Source organism: Athene cunicularia, assembly GCF_003259725.1.
Source record: "Athene cunicularia isolate RWA chromosome 10 unlocalized genomic scaffold, athCun1 chr10_part1, whole genome shotgun sequence".
In the NCBI taxonomy this organism is placed as follows: domain Eukaryota; kingdom Metazoa; phylum Chordata; class Aves; order Strigiformes; family Strigidae; genus Athene; species Athene cunicularia.
The window spans coordinates 18,522,074-18,542,439 of NW_020799112.1; the positions used below are offsets into that span (position 1 = coordinate 18,522,074).

Genomic DNA, 20,366 nt, shown 5'->3' on the forward strand with positions numbered 1-20,366 from the left:
ATAACTTCCAGTTCATCTTAACTCCCAGTCCTTCCAAATACATTTTACACTTCTAAGAGCAAGCAGTATATTTTTCATTAACAGAAGGAAATATTCTGAGCAGTAATCCGAGGGAACAGGAACCACATCACTCACAGAAATCTCACCTGCATTGCAGCTCAAAAAAATACCAACATTTGGTCTTAATTCCCTGTAGAGAGGGAGGCATTACTGAACCCAAAGGAGGGATCTAAAAGAACAGGGAATGACCCCATAAATGTATGGTTTGGGGGCCATAGTTTTTAAAGTAATGGTTATGTCAATCCATTTTTTGTGGTGCTCAGCCAATGTGAGGGAGGTTTCAAAAGGCAGAGATCAATCCTCATTTTGGCCCTAATGTAATTTCTAACACCCTATGCAAGCCTAAGCAATACAGCCAGCCCTTAAGGAAATGTCTGACTGTGTCCTTGCACTCCACAGCAATTACTTTCATATATATATATATAGTTTTTGATGCTGAGAAATAGTACTTTATCTATCAAAGAAATTATACCCACAGGTTAAAAATATTTTGAGGTGTTTTCACTGACTTTGTTCAAAACATCAACAGGAACAAGATGAATAAACAAAAATTGTTCTAAAACATCCCTTAGGGTAGACTGGAGGAAAGCTACTGGCATCACAGCAGCACCCTCTAGTGATGCTGTCATAGGGATCTGAAAGCACTTCAGAGATAAAATTTGACGTTTCGTGTCGGGATGCAGCTTCACTTGTCCGAGAGTGGATGGACCCCAAGGTCTCCACGCTGGCCAAAATCTGGCATCCAAGGCTCAGGCTGCAGAGAGCCCTGTGCTCGTCACATACCACAGGCCCTGGTGTGGGTGGAAGCCACCAGGGACCAACGGGTGAATGTTAGTCCCCGTTACTCTGTGCAAACCCTCAAATGAGTTTTCAAACTCTTTGCAGGACTGTGGGGTTTGGGAAGGGGTTTCAACATCATGTTCCCTTCCCTACACCTCCCTTACTCTATGGGGATAAGGTTTACTCTTTAAATGCTTGCCCAGCCTTTGAGGGTCTTACCCAGGTGGTCTAAAACTTATCTAATGGTGAGAGCTCTTTTTAGGGTACATGCCCCAGTGAAGGTTTCATTGAGACCGTTCACCATAAGAGCAGAATATCAACACCGTCTTGTGGACAAAATGAGACACAGCTAACTAAGGAGACAAATCCATCAGTGCTAACAGATGTTTGAATAAAGAGCTGCAACTACTTAGGATCCTTGTGCTGTGTTAATAGAACCTATAGCACAGCATCTCCCAAATGAAGGGAATAAAGAGCAGGGAAAAGACAGAGATTATTTTTTGATTGTTCAGTGAAATGAAATTAGACTACTCTCACAGATTTCAAATAATGTAGAGGTGCAAAAGTAACTCCTGTCTGTCACAACAAAACAGGTGCTTCATAAGTCCAGGTCCATAAACCAGCTAAAAATTCCTCTGCCACAGCACTGAACGCAAAATAAAAAGATGGAGGCAAGACTGAGCACGTAAAACAGGGTGGGTGAGATATCACACTTCAGAAGGGGAAGGTGAGGTATGACTCTAAAAAACCCACTTACGACTCTCCTAAAGTCACGAGCAGCCAAGTCACAACGACCTTCCTTTCTTCACCGCACTCCCCGCAGCGGTAGGGAAAGCTAAGGAGGAATTAATGTTGCCCCAAGTGCTATACAGACACACCCAGCCAAAGCCCCTAACACCCTCACACCACCCTGTGTTATCCTTTGTGCCTAGGAAGCTCTGATGCAAGATCCTACTAAATCAGATGGAAAGAAGTACCAGGTAACGGCGAAATGTCTGCACCTGAGGCCAGCCGTGCTCAGAGCCAGCTGGATCCCATGGCTGGAGCTGTAGCAGGAGTAGGGCAAGAGGTCATCCCGACCATTATATTGTGGGTGCATGTAAGTCCCCTACGATGCTTCTGTATCTTCAAGTACAGACCTACCTTTTATTATTTGGCTTTAATAATTCTGAGGGCCTCCCATGCAGTTCTCAGAACCTGCCTTTATCCCAGGGTCTCAAATGTGGCAAGGCCACAGTTACAGTCACACTGACTTTGTCACTTTAGCATCTGACACCTCAACCAGATGAAGCAAAAATCCAGAACTCCCTAAAAACAAGCACAGGAATGCAGGAAAAAAAAAAAACACAACAATTCTTACTTCACCACATCTCTGCCCTAAGGCAGCTGGACAGGTGTATTACTCATCAAGAATCACCACCAATGAGATGACGACATCGCAACACAAAATAGTTTTCTACACTTTTTTCTACGTGGGAAACTGCAGAAACATCTACCAGATTCCCAAACTATCATCCACGTAGGTAACAGGGAGATCGTGGTACCTTAGTCTCTGCCAGTTCCTCCTCCTGTTGATCCCTGCCAGCCAGAATCACCTTTGTGTTATCCTGTCTCCCCCTAATTCTTGTCCTTCAAGACATGGAGGGAGCAGGGAGATGGTGTAAACTGTTACAGAGCATGCACTGGATTTGCGAGTCTTTTTTTTTTTTTTTTGTCTTTTTTTTTTTTTTTGTGGGGCTGCCCAATTCATCACGCTACCAAGCTTATGGAAGTAACATGGCAGTAAGAAACTGTTTGGAAGATTCTGTTTCTCATTCATACATCTGAATTCATTAACTCGTCAATCGTGACAATTTGCTATAAACTAATGAATGAACCACTAACTTGGGACACAATTCATTATCCTAAAGCTATTGCCTGCCTGCTTAATTAAGCTCTGAGAAGGCTCTAGCTGAAGGAAAGCAGAAGCAGACCCTCTCGGGAAATGATAAATGCCAGAGGCTGAGGGGCACTGTGACAGTTCCAGCACAGCTAAACACACCAGGTTCCCTCCCTAGAAGGAATAAAAACCCTTGGCCAGTCTGGAAGGCTTGAACAGGGAATTTAACTCTAGCACCATCTTTGACTAGCAGAAATATCTATGGATCCAACAATCTAATTTCCACCAGCACTGGATAAGACTGGAGAAAAAATTATTTTCCGCAGCGGGCCTAGCTTTTGATCTAAAGACCAAGACTAATTTTATATGGAGGCATGTAGACATCAGCCTAAGCGTTCACACAGCAGTTGCAGAACTGTGCACCAAGCTTTGCAGTCTGGGTTTATTAATCATATGGATGCCAAAAAAATGGAGCCAAAAGAGAGTATTTTCAGCTAGACAGCAGAACCCTTCAGGAGATACTAAAACAAGAAACAACCATTTTCTGTGAGCACACATACAGCCCAAAGCAACTGACTGGAGAAAACCATTCTTTCCCTTCTGCCTACTAAGTAGGGAAAAAAAAAAACCAAACACCTTCCTTCCCTAACTTTTTATGGCATCAGCACTTGGTGTTCCCAACACTTGAACTACAGATACACAGCAGGAGGCTGTCCCTGCTGCAAGGACTTCACCTCCTTTCCACATCCTCCCTGGTTTGGTGCTGGTACTTTTAAGAATTATACCTTATCTAAAAAACAGACATGAAGAATCTTTATTACAGGCATCTCTGCAAATACACGAACCTTCTCATAACCTGAGAGCTTTCTACAGCCGAGTTTCAGGAAGAACATGAAATGAAAATCCCAGGAGTCCTGCCCAGGGAGCAGTTAGCTAATTCCCCGCAGCTGAGCTGACCCTGCCCTGACAAACTCTCTGTACATTAGGGAACTGATTTATCCCCTTTCCTGATGGCTCTCACTGGTGCAGTGGTTTAAACCTCAGTCAGGCCTGTCTTTCTGTTGCTTCTTCTGATGCTATTTTGAAAGCTGAGGCTGATCTTCTGCCAAGTAATAGCAAGTATTTAAGGCCTTCTCAGGCAGTGAAAAACAAATTACAGAGAATTCAAGCCCAGCCCACGTTTTATTTGCTTTATTTGCATATAAACTGCAGCCTGGAACAGAGGTGGTCAGACAGCATCCTGCTTGCTTCCTCCAGCAAATAGTATCCTGTTGCCCACATGTACTTTGGCCGCAAAAATTTGCTTGTAATTAGGTATCAAAGCGAAAACCAAGCCCTTCTGTTCCTCACTGCACGTTCCCATTGCCAGGGTCTCGCCTAACTCAAACCAACTGTGACACGGGCTGACCTCCCTCTCTGCAAGAATAAAAATAACTCGCAAGATTATATGTAACAGTATTATGCGGTGGCATCCACCATAACAATATTATATATCATGTTCCCTTCATCGTTCCGCTAAAGGTTTCACTGTCTCTGTATCATTCCCTCTTGAACGGGTTGTTGAGAAAGACGTTGCTTCCCAACAGTATTTTTCCAGGTCTTCCACTATACAGAAAGCCCACCAGAGCTTTAGAATTTACCTTTGAACATTTTTAGCCTTGCACTGTCCCCTTCATTGTCCTATAGTGGCACAATTTTATCTCCAAACACCACGGATGGAAGAAATTGTGAGGCACGGCAGTTTTACATTTGGTAATACAGCCCTGCACAGCCACCCCAGGGACGTAAATTCTCACACTCCCTGTACTGGTGGAAAAATACTGCAGTGTGGGGAGAGATAGAAACTTCATCCTCCCCAGTCTTGTGCTGCAGGAGACTTACACAGGATCCTACAGAGTTCCCAAGTAGTCTTTAGCACTTTTGTGGACTGGAGCAGTTTCCAGGCACTTATGGTTTAACCGTCACTATACCGCGTGGTTCCCTTTTAGCTTACACGGAAACAGTTTGACTAACCGACCAATTTAAGGTCAGTGAAGGAGTCAAATCCTGAGAAGATCTCAAAAATATTCACACCACCGGATCCTCTGTCCCAAAGTGATGGTAGTAATGCTTCCTCATACCAGTGCGTTTCTGTATTTCTGTGGTTCAACACTACAAGTCAGAATAACCTACCAATGGTGGTAACTGAAAAACTTTAGAATTCAAACATCTGCTGGAAACTAAACTTAATCTATTAGTCTAATGCTGAAGCTAAATGTGCCTTGAGTGTTTCCCCGTGATGTCAAAATCTCCAGTCTGGGCTATTTTTGAAGGATCTACACCTTATCACAATGAACAGGCAGACATCCCCCCCCAATCCTTCCTCTCCTATTGCTCTGAAGAACAAGAAATGACTGATCACATCAGAGCAGACTGTGTGTTTTCCAGAGAAAGGGAATGTGAAGGTCATGGCACATGCAGCACTTCCATCACTGGGGGTCAACCTTGTTCATTTAGGGATATAAAAAGAAATCGTGATGGTCTTATACCACAATTGCTTCAGAAGAGTACACTGAGAGGAAGTCAGAGCACTTGTAATGTTCATATAAAGCACCACTGCCCTGTCAAGTAGGAGTCATGTATAACATGACACCAGAAAGTCTAGTTTTCTTAATCATAGAGGTAGCAGGGGTGCAAGTGTTCTGCTACCAATCCACATTTTGCCGGAGTTTTCAGTGGTTCCAGCTGTACTTGGTGATAGCTTACGTCAAGCACAAACACTTGGACATCATTTCAGCACTACAACACGCAGAACAACAAGGAGGACCTGCTGTCCAGCTCCACTGGCAATACTGGAAAGCAAGGACTGGTTACAGGAAGACTAGGATGAATTCCCATTGTCTGAAGAGCCTTGACTTTACAGCGGAGAGAGGAACCATCTCTTACATGATGAAGTGCTGACAGGTGGCAGCTGGTGCATTGTGGATCGCTGACATATAACCTGGGTCAAAATACAGCCATACGGCTTATATGTGAGCATGTCACGCCTGACATCTCTTCTGCCAAGGTGCACTGAATTGTCTGACCAAGTAGATTCTTTCACACACTGTTAAGAAACATCTATTAGTGTTACTTTCCTCCACCAGTCATAGTTCTGTGCAAAACAGCAGACACAGACTATATGAACAATATAGTACCAGGGTTTTCTGCATGATACAAGTCTCTAAGATGTTACACATTTTACAGAGGAAAAAAAAAAAAAACCAACACCACGTGTATTTTGTATTTCCATCTCATTTTCACAAAGGCAACAAATTGAGAATGCAAAAAAACCCACTTTATTAGCATAAAAAGTACACATTCAGCAATCAATATTCAAATTCCTTCACAGCATCTGGCACGTTTGATGCAGGAAGATGTATCTGCTACAGTCAGAGGAAGAAAGGGTTGTAAGGTGTCAGAGGTTTAGGGTTAGGAGGAGTTGTTGTTGGGGTTTTTTTTTGGTTTGTGCTTTTTTATTTTTAAGTTATGTAAACAGTTCAGAGTGAAACCTGTACAAGCAGAATATTAGCTATCATTTGTACACTTCATTTAAATAAAAAACAATTTCAGCAATACAAAAAGCAATATAAACAAAAAGTATTCGGTTGCATGACATGCATCAGAAGAAAATGTAGAAGGACATGAAAAGTGAACGTGTCTTAGAAGTTAGATCATACTGGAAATTCCCTGTAAATACCTGTATGGCACAACATGAAAACCATTATAAAATTACTTGGTTCCATAAGAGATCTGTACAGTTGCATCTATTGTAACTTCATTAAACACACATATAGCAGAACAAAAGACTGATTAAAAGGAATAATAAAAAAAAAAAAAGTTTACTCAAGTTTAACATTTCAAGCTGCCTATTTGATAGAGTAACTAGACAGAGGTAGATGTCCCATATTAGTGGCCAAGCTATTCTAGCAAGACCTTAGCTATCTTGTCAAGTTTTTACGTTCGAAGCCAATGTGAAAAGGCTCCAGAGATGAAGGATGTCTTTCAAAAAGCCAGCCAGATACCCCCGTATGGCTGATGGAAGTAGTTTCCATAATACTGCCGAAAGTGAGAAGTAAGAATAAATTGTTTCCCAGACCACTGTAAGGACACCACCGATCAAGCACTAGAGCTCATGCAGTCATTTTAAAAATGGAATTAATTCGTTCATTTCCTATGTTTATTTTAGAAGCTGAACGCCTGCGACCTATCTGGCTCATAACTAGTCAAAATAAGATTGCAGGGTACCACGGCGGCGGATATCACATGTCCAGCAATGGAAACCACCTCCCAATGAATTGGCATGGCGAATATTCACTTTAATTGTAGAAATGCCTGCAAGAAACATACATTGCATGCTTGAAAATTAAAAATCTCAAATCCACATGGTAAGCTTTGATCAGACCATTAGATAATGCTTTTATCTGATCATATGGCTAGATGCAAGTACGGAAAGTATTTCCTACTCATTTGTTAAGAATTTATTTCCCCAAATTCTAGGCAGAGAAGAAGCTAGGAACATAACTGGCTTGTTTATTCCAGCGGTACCCTCAGGAATATACAGTGCCTGGAGCACAGCCGGTGTTTGATGTGTTATGATGTGCCAGTAATAAAAAGAAAAATTCAGTTTTTGGGTATGTGAAGAATTAGCTGAAATTCTGCTACAATATACGACCAGGGCACATTTACATAAATCCGTGTGAGCATTTATGGTTCAGACACTGAATGTGCCTTTGAAGAAAAGAAGCATTCAAAGTACAGAGCTCTGAGCCCCTCTTTCTCTGAAAGGGGAAGGAGGCTGTTAGACTACTACCTAGGTTAAGCTTCCTCCCACTTTTTTTCAGCTCTAATGTTTCAGCTGTGGCTCAGCTTATACAAAGTCCTGACAGATGGACTAGGATCAGAAGATTTTTCTGTTATGAAATTTGCCTTTTTGCTTCTTGGTACTTTCGGGAGCTCAGGAGCAGCTCAGTAGAATCCATCATCTAGGTCAGCAAAAGTTTTGTTCCCAGTAGAGCCATCTCAGTGCTAGGAACTTACTGACTTCACGAGTTTATTTAGAAATCACAGAGACTGAAGTTCAAGTGTAAAAGGTATGTCACGATTAGTATTAATAGCCTCCTTTTAAGTACTTTCAAGCATTTATAAATCCTCAGTTCCTTGGTCATGCAGAGAATTTAAAGAACCCGAGACTGAAAAGCTAAGTGATTCACTAAAGGTTGTATAGCCAGTCTCTAAAAGCAGATTAAAGCATTAGATTGCACGGTTCTCACCTGCAATCATCTCAGATTTGAGGGAAGCTTCAATAAATCCACTCACATCCACGGCACCAACCCTTCTTCTAGGTTCACAGTTGCTGTCTTCCACCTTTGGATCATTCTCTCCTTCCCATCATTTTTCTCCCTTTAAAGGAGTCTTCTGCTACTGGGGAGTGTTATCTTTTACTCTGCAGTACAATGATCCCTCACTTCTCTTGGCTCCTTATCTACCCACCAGTCCTCCTCCTACCCTGACAACATTTGCATCACCACGTACTTATCCTGCAGCAGTAGTCAGCTGGCTGTAGCACCAAGGAACCTGGCCACCCTGCTACTAACCAACTATGAGCCACAAGTAGATTTACCCACACCTTTCCCTCCCAGCATGATGGAAGCAGCTGGATTAGTTCAGATTTATTAATCTATATTATTTATCTTTGAAGTGAGCCGTGCGTACGACTTTCAGATTTTATATTCAATTACAGTTCTCCTGCCACTGCATATCTAAAGGAAATCCACCCTGTCGCGAGGTTTACATCTCACACTCGACCTCTCCAAGACACATTTTGCCTCCAAACTGAACCGACGGTTTTACATTAAAAAAAGTTCATTCAAAAGCATGCTAGCAGAAACTTTAATTGCTACTCACACCTTTTGGGGGGGCCAGCTGTAGGGGGCACTAGATGGAAGCAGCCCATATTCAAATAACAAGTATTCAGGAGAGAAATCACTGAGTGATTCTTACTTGCTAATCCAAAATTTCGAGTACCTTTTCCAGTGCTGCCTGCTTTGACTACTTTAAGCAAAACCTCCATTCATCCTGATAGGCATAGCTGGTATGGTGATAATTTCATTTTAAGTATATGTTAAAATATGTTAACGACATACCCAGATTTTCAAACATCTTCTGAATTGATGTCTCATTGGCATCCACCATCACACGTTTCTCATCCAGCATTAGGACATTCATGGAGAGCCATTTAGAAGACATCCAAAGCGGGTGATCTAAACACATGAGAATGAACCTTCTACTGTACCAGTGTTGCCCCAAATTAATACTCTTCAGAATACCCTTGGAATTCTTAGAAAAGAAAGAGTGAATATACCGTCTGGGATGAGTGGCACTGGGGGGCGAATCACGGTCCAGCCTGCTTTCTTGAAAAGCTCAATCTGAAAGAGCAATTTAATTAGATTCTAAACAGGGTCCTTAACATTATATTCTCCAACCTATGCTATATTTTCTCAGGCTACTTCGACATACACGACATCCCCTTCCCTCTGTGTGCTACTCTTGCCCTCACTCAAGTTCCATCTACAAACCAAGCTTTCATACAAACATTTTTGGAAGGCCTTTCCAAACTCCGCGTGCTACTAGCATTTGTTTCTACTAGTTTTATACACGCTAGGTATACTAATGTTTGTTAAATGACAAGGGGTAACACACGCAGTTCGAAGCCTGTGAAGTAAAGATGTTAGCAATGGCACAAAAGTGGTGGGGGGTTTTTTTTGGTATTATTTCTTCCCATATGACTGTAAAAGCCATGGATATGAATTACACTGCCATTTGTAGAAACAAAAATACCACATAAAATCACGTTTGCATCGGGCTTCGTAAGAAACTTAATGTGCAGTTTATTTAACAAAGGGAACAAAATAAAGGCATCCTAGGGAATAATCCGTGTCTCTAAAAATTAAACAATTAAATTAAGAGGGTAAATTGCCTAAGGAGAATTGATATTTCAACTTCATTGTACGAATCCTTGGAAGAGCTCTTTATTTAAGTGTTACCACGAGGTGGAGCTCCGATCCTGAAAACACCGTAATCAGGCCAGCCTGCCAGGATTTTAAAGAAAATCTTCTCTATCTTCCCAGTTTTCCATGAAATAAGTTTAACACAAGAAGACCAAGAGCCTCCTCTTGCAAGTAGGATGATGAAAAAACAGGAGAAGGGGAAAGGGGAAGACTGTGATTGTTTTAAAAACTACTCTCATAACGAATGACACAAGCAGCAGTAACTCGGTGGGACCGTTTGCATCGAAGCCACTTGCTGAGAACAGGCTAATGGTGCTTTTAAGAGCTGTGCTGGCACATGCTTCCACCACCTCTGCGGCACACAGCTCCGTCCCCCTGACTGCCATGTGGCTGTACAGCTTCTGAAATCAAGGGCATGCCCGCAAAACCCCTCAAGCACGGACAGTACAGAGATGGGCTCCTACGCTCTGGGAGGCTTTCTGATCCAACTGCACTGCTTAGCTTTTTCTTAGAGTGAAGTGGTGGGGTTTATATACTGAGCCATGTCTCTCCTGCTTCAAAAAGTCTTTTTTAGTTATTCAAAGCTGGATGCCTGAGCAATTACCGGCTTCCCATCATTGGTACAGATAGCAATACTGAAGGAGAGGCTTCCGAAATAGGAATAAAAAAGGGGGATTACTCATCTGAGCAGCAGAAAACCCTCAATATCTCCTTGGATACAGTTAATATATTTAAGTAGAAGTGTTCAGAGAAGTACTATATCCTATGTACTTGCTTTGATATTACATTATTACCAGATAGGTCACTTCCATCGTATTTGCACTATATACACGGGAAGAAACCCACAACCCATCCAGCCTCACAATAAAAAAGCACAAAGAGCAGTAGCAGAAAACTGGTGGAGAACAATGGTCATTGCTCTGCTGCGAAAGTTCTGGAGTCAAGATGTGAATACATCTGTGCGGTTCAGAACATCCATCTGAGTGCTATTTAAATTCAATAATTTAATATTATTCAAGTGTACACAAAAACTCGTGGATTTGTGATTATCCAGTAGGGATCTAATCCAGCTGAGGCTTTTCAAACACAAAACACTTTCCCCTCTGCTACACTCTTACCTGATAGCAGGGACGGTCTGGGTTAGAGAGCACAAGACCAGGTCCGATAATATTAAAAGTAGCATCAATGTGCATAGGGTTAGGATCCTTAAAGGATATTATATGCACTCTATAGTCTGGTGCAAGATGTCTCCTCATCCATTCAATGCCCATGTAATTTGTCACCTGAAAACAGGACAAAGTTTCACTAGGCTAGAATGTACATCGCATCCAAGATTAGTTTGTCTGAAGTTTTATTTAAATAAGTATTTAAAGCCACAAAAATAATAGACGTTGGTGCCTTTAGCTAACCCCTTAGCTGCAGGAGAGTCCCATCCTGTATTCCAGACACTCTACAAATACCAACTTCTTTTGTCAACGCTCTTATCTTAATGCTGTTCAGGAATTTAAAAAGACATGAATGCAAGTACCAATCATTAAGAGAGACACCAAAACTGTTAGAAAAAAACACGTTGTTTACCTGGCTCCTTTGTACAAAAATATCTCTTCCAGCTCTAATGAAGTCAGCAGCATCAAAACACGGTTCAAATTCAGTAGTTACAAATTTTCCCTGAGCAGCCAACTTATGTCTGTCTTCAACAGAACGGATTGGATAATCCTAGTTACGGGGGGGAAAAAAAAAAAAAAAAAAGAATTAACAACTTTAGGATGGAGATGGTAAAGGAAAGTTTTCAAACTATTTGCTGCTGATGAGTGTTTTGAAATTAAGAAGATACGTTTATATTGATAGTATGTTCTTTGGAGGCAGTTTGGTTTACTTGCTACTAGAATAAGAAAAGAAAGCATAAACATGGAAGAAAAAGGTTTTTAAGTACATTCAAGAATAGGTAATAAGAGAGAACAGCTATATACCAAGAAGTTAATTGCTCTTCAGAGCCACTTTCTCTATAATATTCTGGCTTCTGGATCAAAAGTATTCATCACCAGTGGAGTTTAACTGCCACTCCAACAAATGACTGCTTAGTGACAGAAATACTGGTATGAAACAAAGGTGGACTCCCTACTTTTTCTACATTTTAGAATGGAGAAGTACCTTCAATTTACAAGGTAGATCTTCAGGAATCGAAACAGATTTTAGAGTGAAACAATGCAATTAAGAACAAGTGAGGCATAAAACACCAGCACAAACAAAATCTACTATGTAAGTAGCTTCTATGCTTTAGAACAGGTGCTGGAAATTTTCTAATACTGACACTGATTACTCTAAGGTAATTTTCTTTAACAAAGATTTCTTTGCATCTTATTAATGAGGTCACTGTTCCCAGAAAGTTATAATCATTCCACAAGCAGTTTTACTGCACTTATTATAGATGCTCTCAAGGTCCTAATGCATTTGGGGACCTATAGGAAACTAACAAAAGTGTCCGAGCCAAAACTATTACCAAAAAATAAGAAATTATTTGCTTAAATATTTAGAAGGTAAATAGTGGAAGATCTAAATTGTGAGTATTTCTTTTATGTAACTTTCAAAGTACTAATCATCATGCAAAACAAGGACTATGAGGGTTTTTTTCTGTGACAAAATATTTATTCTTTCTCACTTTCCTGATACACTTGGGACAGAGACATTTCCAGGGAATCTTGATTCTTTAAAGTAGTCTTTGTGATGTCTTTATTAATCTTTAGTAATCTAAGTTACAGTCAGTAATCAAAACAATTCAAAGCAGGCTTGAACTCGACAGACACAACTTCGTGTTCCTTCTTCCCTAATTCACACACTCAATTACAGCTACAAAGGCTACAAAATATTTGCACACACTAGAAAAAACACAAGTTCCCAGAGTTGTTTTGTTGTCCCCACTCTAGTTTTGTGAAACCTAGATATCAGGTTGAAACTATCAACAAAATTCTGTATAACTGGAACTGAAGTTCTGAAGCAAAATGAGAACAATACCTGATCATAGAGTTCATCGGCCATTGTGGGTTTGGGGGCGGTTGTCCACTTAGCACCACAGTTGAAATAATCTTTAATTATTCGTCTATATGCTCTGTACTCAAAGAATCGAGCACGCCAAGCCATAGGCGCTTCAATAATTTCATTTCCCACCACCAACAGGATGTCTCTTGGCATGGCGGCATACATACCTGAAAGGAAAAGGCCATTAACCTATGAAACAAAGATTATTTTCTCAGTTCTTTCAACTCATTCATTTGTCACCATCTTTTTTTACCATCACGTCTATCAAAAAGAACGGCAAAAAGCATCTTTAGCGGAGTCAGGAAACCAGTGGATAATTTGAGAGCCCTTACATTCTTAAATTTTCAAAGTTACATTTTTTGTTCAAAATACATGCAAGTTTTGCTACAAAGCCTCACTCACAACAAGTTCATGGCTAGATGAAAGCCATCCACAACCTGCAAGCCTTCACTTCATCATTTGATTAACGGAAATTAAATAGAAAAATGTTTACTAATTACTCAGGCATTTTTAGAAGATGGTGGTGGCTAGCAAGTTTTCCAAGAGGACCTCATTTCTTTATATGCTATCCTCTTGAAAATTAATGGCACAGAACAGGAATTTCATGGAACACAAAACTAGTGGGGGAAGCAGTCCCATTCGACTTCTCACTAACATTGTCTGTTCCCTAATGAATATGAGTTCCGCTAGAACAACTTAAGAACACATTTGAGATGAAAGGAGCCTGGACACTACTCTTGACGCAAAGCTGCTTATGAGCCAGCGTGCTACCACTGCAGATAACTGAAGCCATATGGTGCCATACAAGGAGGAATGTGGCCAGTAGATAAAGAGACATTCAAATTTCCCTGACACTAGTGAAAATCCTCCTGGAAAACTGTTTCCAGTTTTGGTCTCCATAGTTTATGATGGATCAAACTCTAGGATCCAACAGTGGGCTACCAAGACAGTGAGGGGGGCCTCACAGCACATGACCTGGGAGAAGTGAAGGGACCTCGGCTTATTTCATGTGGCAAGCAGGGGACGAAGCAGTAACAGCCTACAGCTACTTTCAGGGCCATTAAATATGACAGAGGAACTCTTCTTGGTAGTGGCAGTGACAACACAGCAAGGGAATCGGGCAACAGCTGGTGATGTGGGAAGTTCAGGTTAGGTATTAGGAAAACATCCTTCATCGGGAAATTCATGTGAAGCAGGTCAGCAAACCAGGTGGCAGAATCTCCATCCCTGGAGATTTTTCCAAGTCATAGCTACACAAAGCCAACACTGACCTCATCTAGGACTGGCAATAATCCTGCTCCAAGCAAGAAGGTAGACTAGATGACATCCAAAATGTCTTGGGCAAGCTAAACAGACAAAGCCTTCAACAACTGAAGAACATTTACCTGTAGACTCAAAATCAGGTGTTTTGTATTTCACAGAGCAGTCAATTGGGTCAGGCCTCTTGACAATTACACCTTCTCTTTTCAAAATATTGCACATCTCTTCAATTTCAGCAATAGCTTTTTTTAAATGGTCTTTGGGGAAGCTCTGGCCTCCAAATTTCTGATAAAATCCCCAATACTTTTCATATGTGTTGGCCTAAAACAGAAGGACAGGTAAGTGACAAAGAATAAGCATCAGTTATTTTGGTAGGGTGAAATAGATGCATAAGACAATTCTTAATGTTCAAAGTTTCTTGTTCTTCTTTCACTGACTTCCTGTTGGTTTATATGTGTATGACCCTGACATGTCATAGTGTGCCTTATATTTTGCAGAGCTGCTAAGAATTGTTAATGTCCTGCTGATTCTTCTAGAATAAAGGGGCAGGAGAGGAGGAAAAACACATAATGAAGGGAGAAGCATCAATGCTTCAGATAAATACTCAATTATTCCTGCAAGAGAATCCCTATTCTGCTATCACTCTGCTCTCTCTATTTTTTTTGTCTTTACTACTTCTATTTATACGTGCCATTGGCCAGGTTTCACTCAGATGTTTTATGTGCATGTGTCCAGTCATCAAACTTGCGTAAGCACAGGTGTTAGACTAGTTGTGAATAACTGATGTCTTCACAAATGCTTACATACAGTAATAAAATTACGTTTCAGCTGTATGTGCTAAGCAGGCTCGTTGGACTAGCAGATAGCTTCAGTACTGCCAACAGGCTCTACATGTGGCATGATGCCAAAGGAAAAAAAGTCCTCTGAGGAATAGCAGGGAAAAAAAAAAAAAATGAGAAAGCCATTCTGGAATGTGGAGAGGTAAGTACACATTTTGTTCCCACTTGCAAGTTTAGTTTGACTTTTAGAAGGGATTTTCAAGATATTTAATTTCCTCATAATTTTGGATATAGATACATCATTAGCTTATAGTACTTGTTTCTACTGATGGAAATACTGTTATAAATGTAATAAATATTTCTAGAGGTCCCTTCAGCCATAGCCCTACAGAAAGTCTCATTATTTATCAAATCACAGGTAAAACCGAGGAGATTACATTACACTTCAGTTAGTATTTAGAGACTAGTAGTGTCAAGTGGCCATGAAAGAGTCAGTCCTTCTTAACCCAGACCTGCACAAACACAGCAATAGGCTCTGCTATTTAATAAGGCTAGCAGACATATTTTTAAATGAAAACAACCTTGCGCTCATCTCCAGAAAGCATACACCTGTAGTCACTTGTTAAAACCCCACTTTGGTACTGTCACAGTGGTGACATCAGGAATCCTAAAGCCATCCCAAGTCCAGGTGATATGCCTTGTTGGCTAGAAGGGGCCATACTTCAGATACGGCAGCACTCTAGAAAATGCAAGAGACACTAAATTCACCTGCCGCAGTAGGAATAAAGCAAGCGCAACATTTACACAGCAAATCCTCCGCTCCTGAAATCCTGCGACAGTCTCCTCAAATTCCAAACTAATTCAACATAATGTCCTAGCTCTCGCGATTAAGAAAATGCAGACATAAAACTAAAACAAAAACAAACGGTGCTGCTGTAGCTCAATGTATCTTTGAGTCTTCACTCAGATTTCTCACACTAACACGACAGAGGAACGGGTGCATATGGAGCCCTTCTGGAATGGCAGCAGAAGGTGTCAGGGACAGGTGAGCAAGTTGTCAGGCCTTCCTTATCCCAGCAGAGCCCTGCTCGTTCAGGCAGCACGAGTGACAGCAGTGGGATGCAGAACCTGCCCTTCCAAACCGGGCGTTATCCCCTGTACTGCCGTCCTGACCGCGTTCTGGTGAGCGATGTTCTGGACAGAAGTAACACAGTCGTGTTCCTTTTGTACTAGTACAGTCAGGGAGCCCTGAGCAGGCGAGGCCACGCAGCTGAAGGCATGCCTGAGCTCCTTTAACAATCCAGGCTACCCACTCTATTCTTTTCTGTTCTGGATATTTGCCCTCGAACTAGAGACATAAGACCGAAGGAAGAAAAAAATTCAACCTTTTAGACAACCTTAACATCTACATGGAGAACCCAGGCAAAGGTCTCAACACGGCCATCCTGCTCCTCCAGTACTGAAGCTTCTCTCCCATCCTTCATGATGGAATTTATTCTTTTTCTCTAAGTGAGGTCTCGGGTAATTTGATCACCTCAGACTTGCCAGCTGTTCAGAAGTCACATGCAGATCACATGAAGTGCCTAGCATTCCTATGGAAACCGGTTCTGCTAATGAGACAAATTTGTCCTGAGGAGTAAAGCTGGTTATTTTCAGAGCCACCCATCACGTATTTGAATATCAGTAATTCCTAGGAGGTGCAGCTCCCCTCTTCACTAGGTGTCCTCTAGTACTGCTCTTGTTCAAACCTGTGAAGTGACACTTGTGCTGCACTAATACGATGGCATAATCTTAAAGTTAGGACACAGTAAGGGTTAACACCATTACACCACTCACAGCCCCCAACTGGGAAAAGGGTATATGACCAGGACATCCATTTTATACCAATTCAGAGTTGAGATTTCAAGCCCCTTTGGTCATATACATACAACTCTTTTCAGACTGTTCAAAAAAAGTACCACGACCAGGATACAGGCAAGAGCTGTAAATAGTCTCATCAACACACCTTATAACCTCCTGTCTGAGAGTACCTGAGAAACTGTAGCAGCATTTAAGAAAAACTCTTTTTTTTTTTTTTTTTTAAATAATTTTAAGAGTGTGCCTGAAGGAAAATATTGTCTTTAAGAAATGGCAGAATTACTCCCTATAGTTGCTATATACTTTAAACATTTGTTGTGGAAAATAATTAACATGATCAATGCTAACACTCTCAAGATGTACCTTAAAGCTAGTAATGACAGGTGTTAAATTTAGCACGCTGAAACAAAACTCAGAATATAAAATGTTTTTTCCCTAATTCAGTAGTAAACACCCTTCCCCCAGCTTCTCACTCAAGATATAATGATCTGTGATAATAACACCTCTTCACCCGAAAGTGCATTCTTATTCACAAAATATACTGATAAAAAATGCAGCACTGCAAAACTATAAAGCTCAACTGTTTGGCTGTCAACAGCTTCAGAAGAATACATCTGAACTGTGACATTTTTGGTGGCAGTGCTAACTCAAACAAGGGCATCTTCCTAATTAATATAGTTATTAACCTCTTAGTTAATATTTCCCTTTTTTCCCAGTAGTGTATTTACCTCTACATAACCCACGTAGCCCTTTTCAAGTTCCCCAAAGGATATGCAATAGAGTGACAGCTCATTAATATTGATCAGATATGTAGGACTCCCTATTCAGTTCGTTCTTTCCTCCTTCTTATGCCCAGCACATCATTCCCACATCACAGCAAAGAGACTTGTGTTACACCAAAACCACGTCTCAAAGTACAAAAGAGTGCTGAACGCAGCCATACTTCCCACACTTAAATATTTTGCAAACGCGCACAAAATCTGAAAGCACAACCTAGAACTATCTCAAAGCAAGTATTTGCCAAACTGTTACAATTTGCGATGCGATTTTTAAAGCGTCTCAGGTCCAAAGCCTCAATTTTTCCTTATACAACTCAAATTTCCTGGTTTAAAACTTCAGGTTTTAAAACCTGTGACCCTCATTCATCCTTGTCAGAAGTTACGTGATACACATTAACCCTGGTATTGCTCCCTACAGGGAGAGTAACAGGGATTTCTGGCTATTCTATTACACTGGGGCAACACACACACGCCTTACCTTTTAGCCACACAGAGATTTGAACAACTGAATCTATCAGTATCCTTCAGTATTGGCAAACTGGGATTTGGACTATTATTTGTATTATTCAGCAACGTGCCCAGGTAAAGCTACTGTTGCAGCTTCTACAGCAAAATTTAAGACAGAAGCAGAGAAAATGAGAGGGAACCCCATCCCAGCTGGCATGCTCTATTACCTCTTGTGGCCAGTCTGTCTTTCAGACTTGACAGTTCACATAAAGCAAAGCTAAAGCTTGCTTTAACCCCAAGTTGTAGGTATTTGAATTGCAGAGATAATCCTATACTTTGACATTCCTCATGGAGTTTTTGGTATTGCACGTAACAGAAGGTGAAGTTCTGCCCTTGTTTGATAAGTTATGGCTTAACAGGCAGTAGAACCAGGCTAGCCATACAGCATGTCACACTTCGAGTTAGACATTTGAAAAAGTATTTTTTCTGACATTAAAACAAGCCCTTGGCCACTACTTCAGAATAGAACTTTGCTTCATTTAACGTTAGAACGTGAAAGTGTTAGACGTGTTTTTTCCTTACTCTTTCTGTATATTGATTATTATGGCAGTTTTAAGTACATAAATGCACATACATACACTTGTATATTAGAAATGCCAGTCCTCATTTGCTTCTTTTTCTGAAGCTGCTAGAATATCTTTGGATTGTCTGGAGCAGGATTCCAGAGGCTGGTAACTGAGCTTCAGCTTTCAAGGAGTAAATACAAGTCATAATACAAGTCAGCGGTAAAGTTTTCATTGCACTGGGGCCAAGATATCATCTCAAATGTCCCAGTGTAAATCAAGTGATGGCTCTTCTATCCGGGGATTAGAACTACCAAGCTGCAGTAATTCATTCACACTCCTTCAACCACTTTTGCCCAGACTCATAGCCCAGATTCTAAAGAAAAATATACAAACGTGTGTTTGTATCTTTGTTTGCCATTCTTTGTTTGCCATTTGTATCTTTGTTTGCCATTCCTTCAACCTCAGATCAGAAGAATTCCCTTTGTTTTTTTTAATTGAGGTCTTCTGGTCAACTTTATCAAGATATTCTGTATAATTTTACTAAAGTCTCTTCAGAAGAAGCAGTACTGCACCTCATTTTGCTGTGCTAGCCCTGGATTATGTGCTGCCTTGGAGGTAGTGCTGTACTGTGACACTAGAAGTGAACGAGATCATCCCCACAAATGCAGGTAACAATACATACTTGATAACTTTAAAGTCCAGGTAAAGTACACAACAATAACCTGCAGCAAGCCCATTGTTTGAGTGTTCCTGTTCTAAAATACAGTATTTCAGAGAACAAAGAAATGTGGATTTATTTAGGTTGCTGGGGTAGTTCTAGACACAAAAAAACCCTGAAAATGTATTTCCGTACCGTAGCACATGAGAGTTGTTGTGAGCTATTTAAACAGAATGGTCCTGCTAGTCTACAGCTACCGAACTCAATCTTTCTCAGACTATTAAGTAGAAAACTAGACTTTTTTTCAAGTGCTAACCCTACTTAGTTTTGAGCCCAATTAAACTTTCATCAGTCCTACCAACTCTCTCAAAAGCTAGAATGTGTACTTTGACAGCATCAGGGCTGTATTACTAGAGCAGGTTGCACATACTGGAGATTGTCTCTACTACTGACTTCTGTTAAAACAGCTAATTCAGCTGAAAGTGGAAAGAAAAAGCATATCCCCCACCAACATAGCTATACTGTAAAGTTTAACAGATGTAAACAACTACTTTGAAAGAAGGAGCCTCAAGAGTAAACACCACACCTCGTGCACTGTAAAGCTTAAGCAAATTGTATATATGAAAATCGCCTTATTTCCTATTTAAGGTTGTTTTTTTCTATTATTATTATTATTTACCTTAACCTCCACAGAAAAGGGGGGGACACAAGCATTTTCAGCTCTTCCCACAATGACCTCTTCCAGTGGGTCCCATTCATTGTACGAGCAAACGGGACAGTCCTTAGGCACAGGGCTAGTGGCCTTGTTGTCATCAGCAGCACAGGTGTTGTGGGAGGCTGTAGCTGCCTGGGTGCTCTGGAAAGATCGCTGCACCCATCCTGTAAAGACTCTTCCAAGCTTAAAAAAAAAAAAAAAGAATGAAAATTACGTTTCCCTTACAAAAGGCAAAAAGCAATGGTTCGGTCCACAAGCGCCCTACACTAATCCCAAAACAATGTTCTATTTTTTTCTTTTTTTTTTTGAGCGTTAACAGAAACACACAGTTTGTTACAGCCATTCTAATTTATTCGCAGCTTGTTTAAGGACAATCTGCCTCTCAAACGGCTCTCAGGGCGGAAGGGAAAGGACCCGGGAGCACAGCTCCGGCGCCTGGAACCCCTGAGCCCTGCGCTGCCGAACTGGGAGATGCGCGGGCGAGCCTCGCTCGGAGCAGCCGGGAGCCGTCCCGCAGCCAGC

At 41.0% G+C, this 20,366-nt stretch overlaps 1 protein-coding gene across 1 annotated transcript in view; it reads right to left on the reverse strand.

Moving 5' to 3' along the window:
* Nucleotides 1–6,106: 6,106 nt before the first annotated feature.
* Nucleotides 6,107–20,366, reverse strand: part of GATM (glycine amidinotransferase) — a 28,743-nt gene continuing 14,483 nt past the window's right edge. Inside the window, exons 2-9 of the mRNA XM_026856122.1 lie at nucleotides 19,809–20,027; nucleotides 14,169–14,364; nucleotides 12,760–12,950; nucleotides 11,326–11,463; nucleotides 10,866–11,030; nucleotides 9,102–9,165; nucleotides 8,884–9,000; nucleotides 6,107–7,072 (exon numbers count right to left, since the gene is read on the reverse strand). Coding sequence (XP_026711923.1) covers nucleotides 6,960–7,072; nucleotides 8,884–9,000; nucleotides 9,102–9,165; nucleotides 10,866–11,030; nucleotides 11,326–11,463; nucleotides 12,760–12,950; nucleotides 14,169–14,265 — 885 coding nt within the window. The 5' untranslated portion in view covers nucleotides 14,266–14,364; nucleotides 19,809–20,027 and the 3' untranslated portion in view covers nucleotides 6,107–6,959. The remainder of the gene's footprint in view (nucleotides 7,073–8,883; nucleotides 9,001–9,101; nucleotides 9,166–10,865; nucleotides 11,031–11,325; nucleotides 11,464–12,759; nucleotides 12,951–14,168; nucleotides 14,365–19,808; nucleotides 20,028–20,366) is intronic.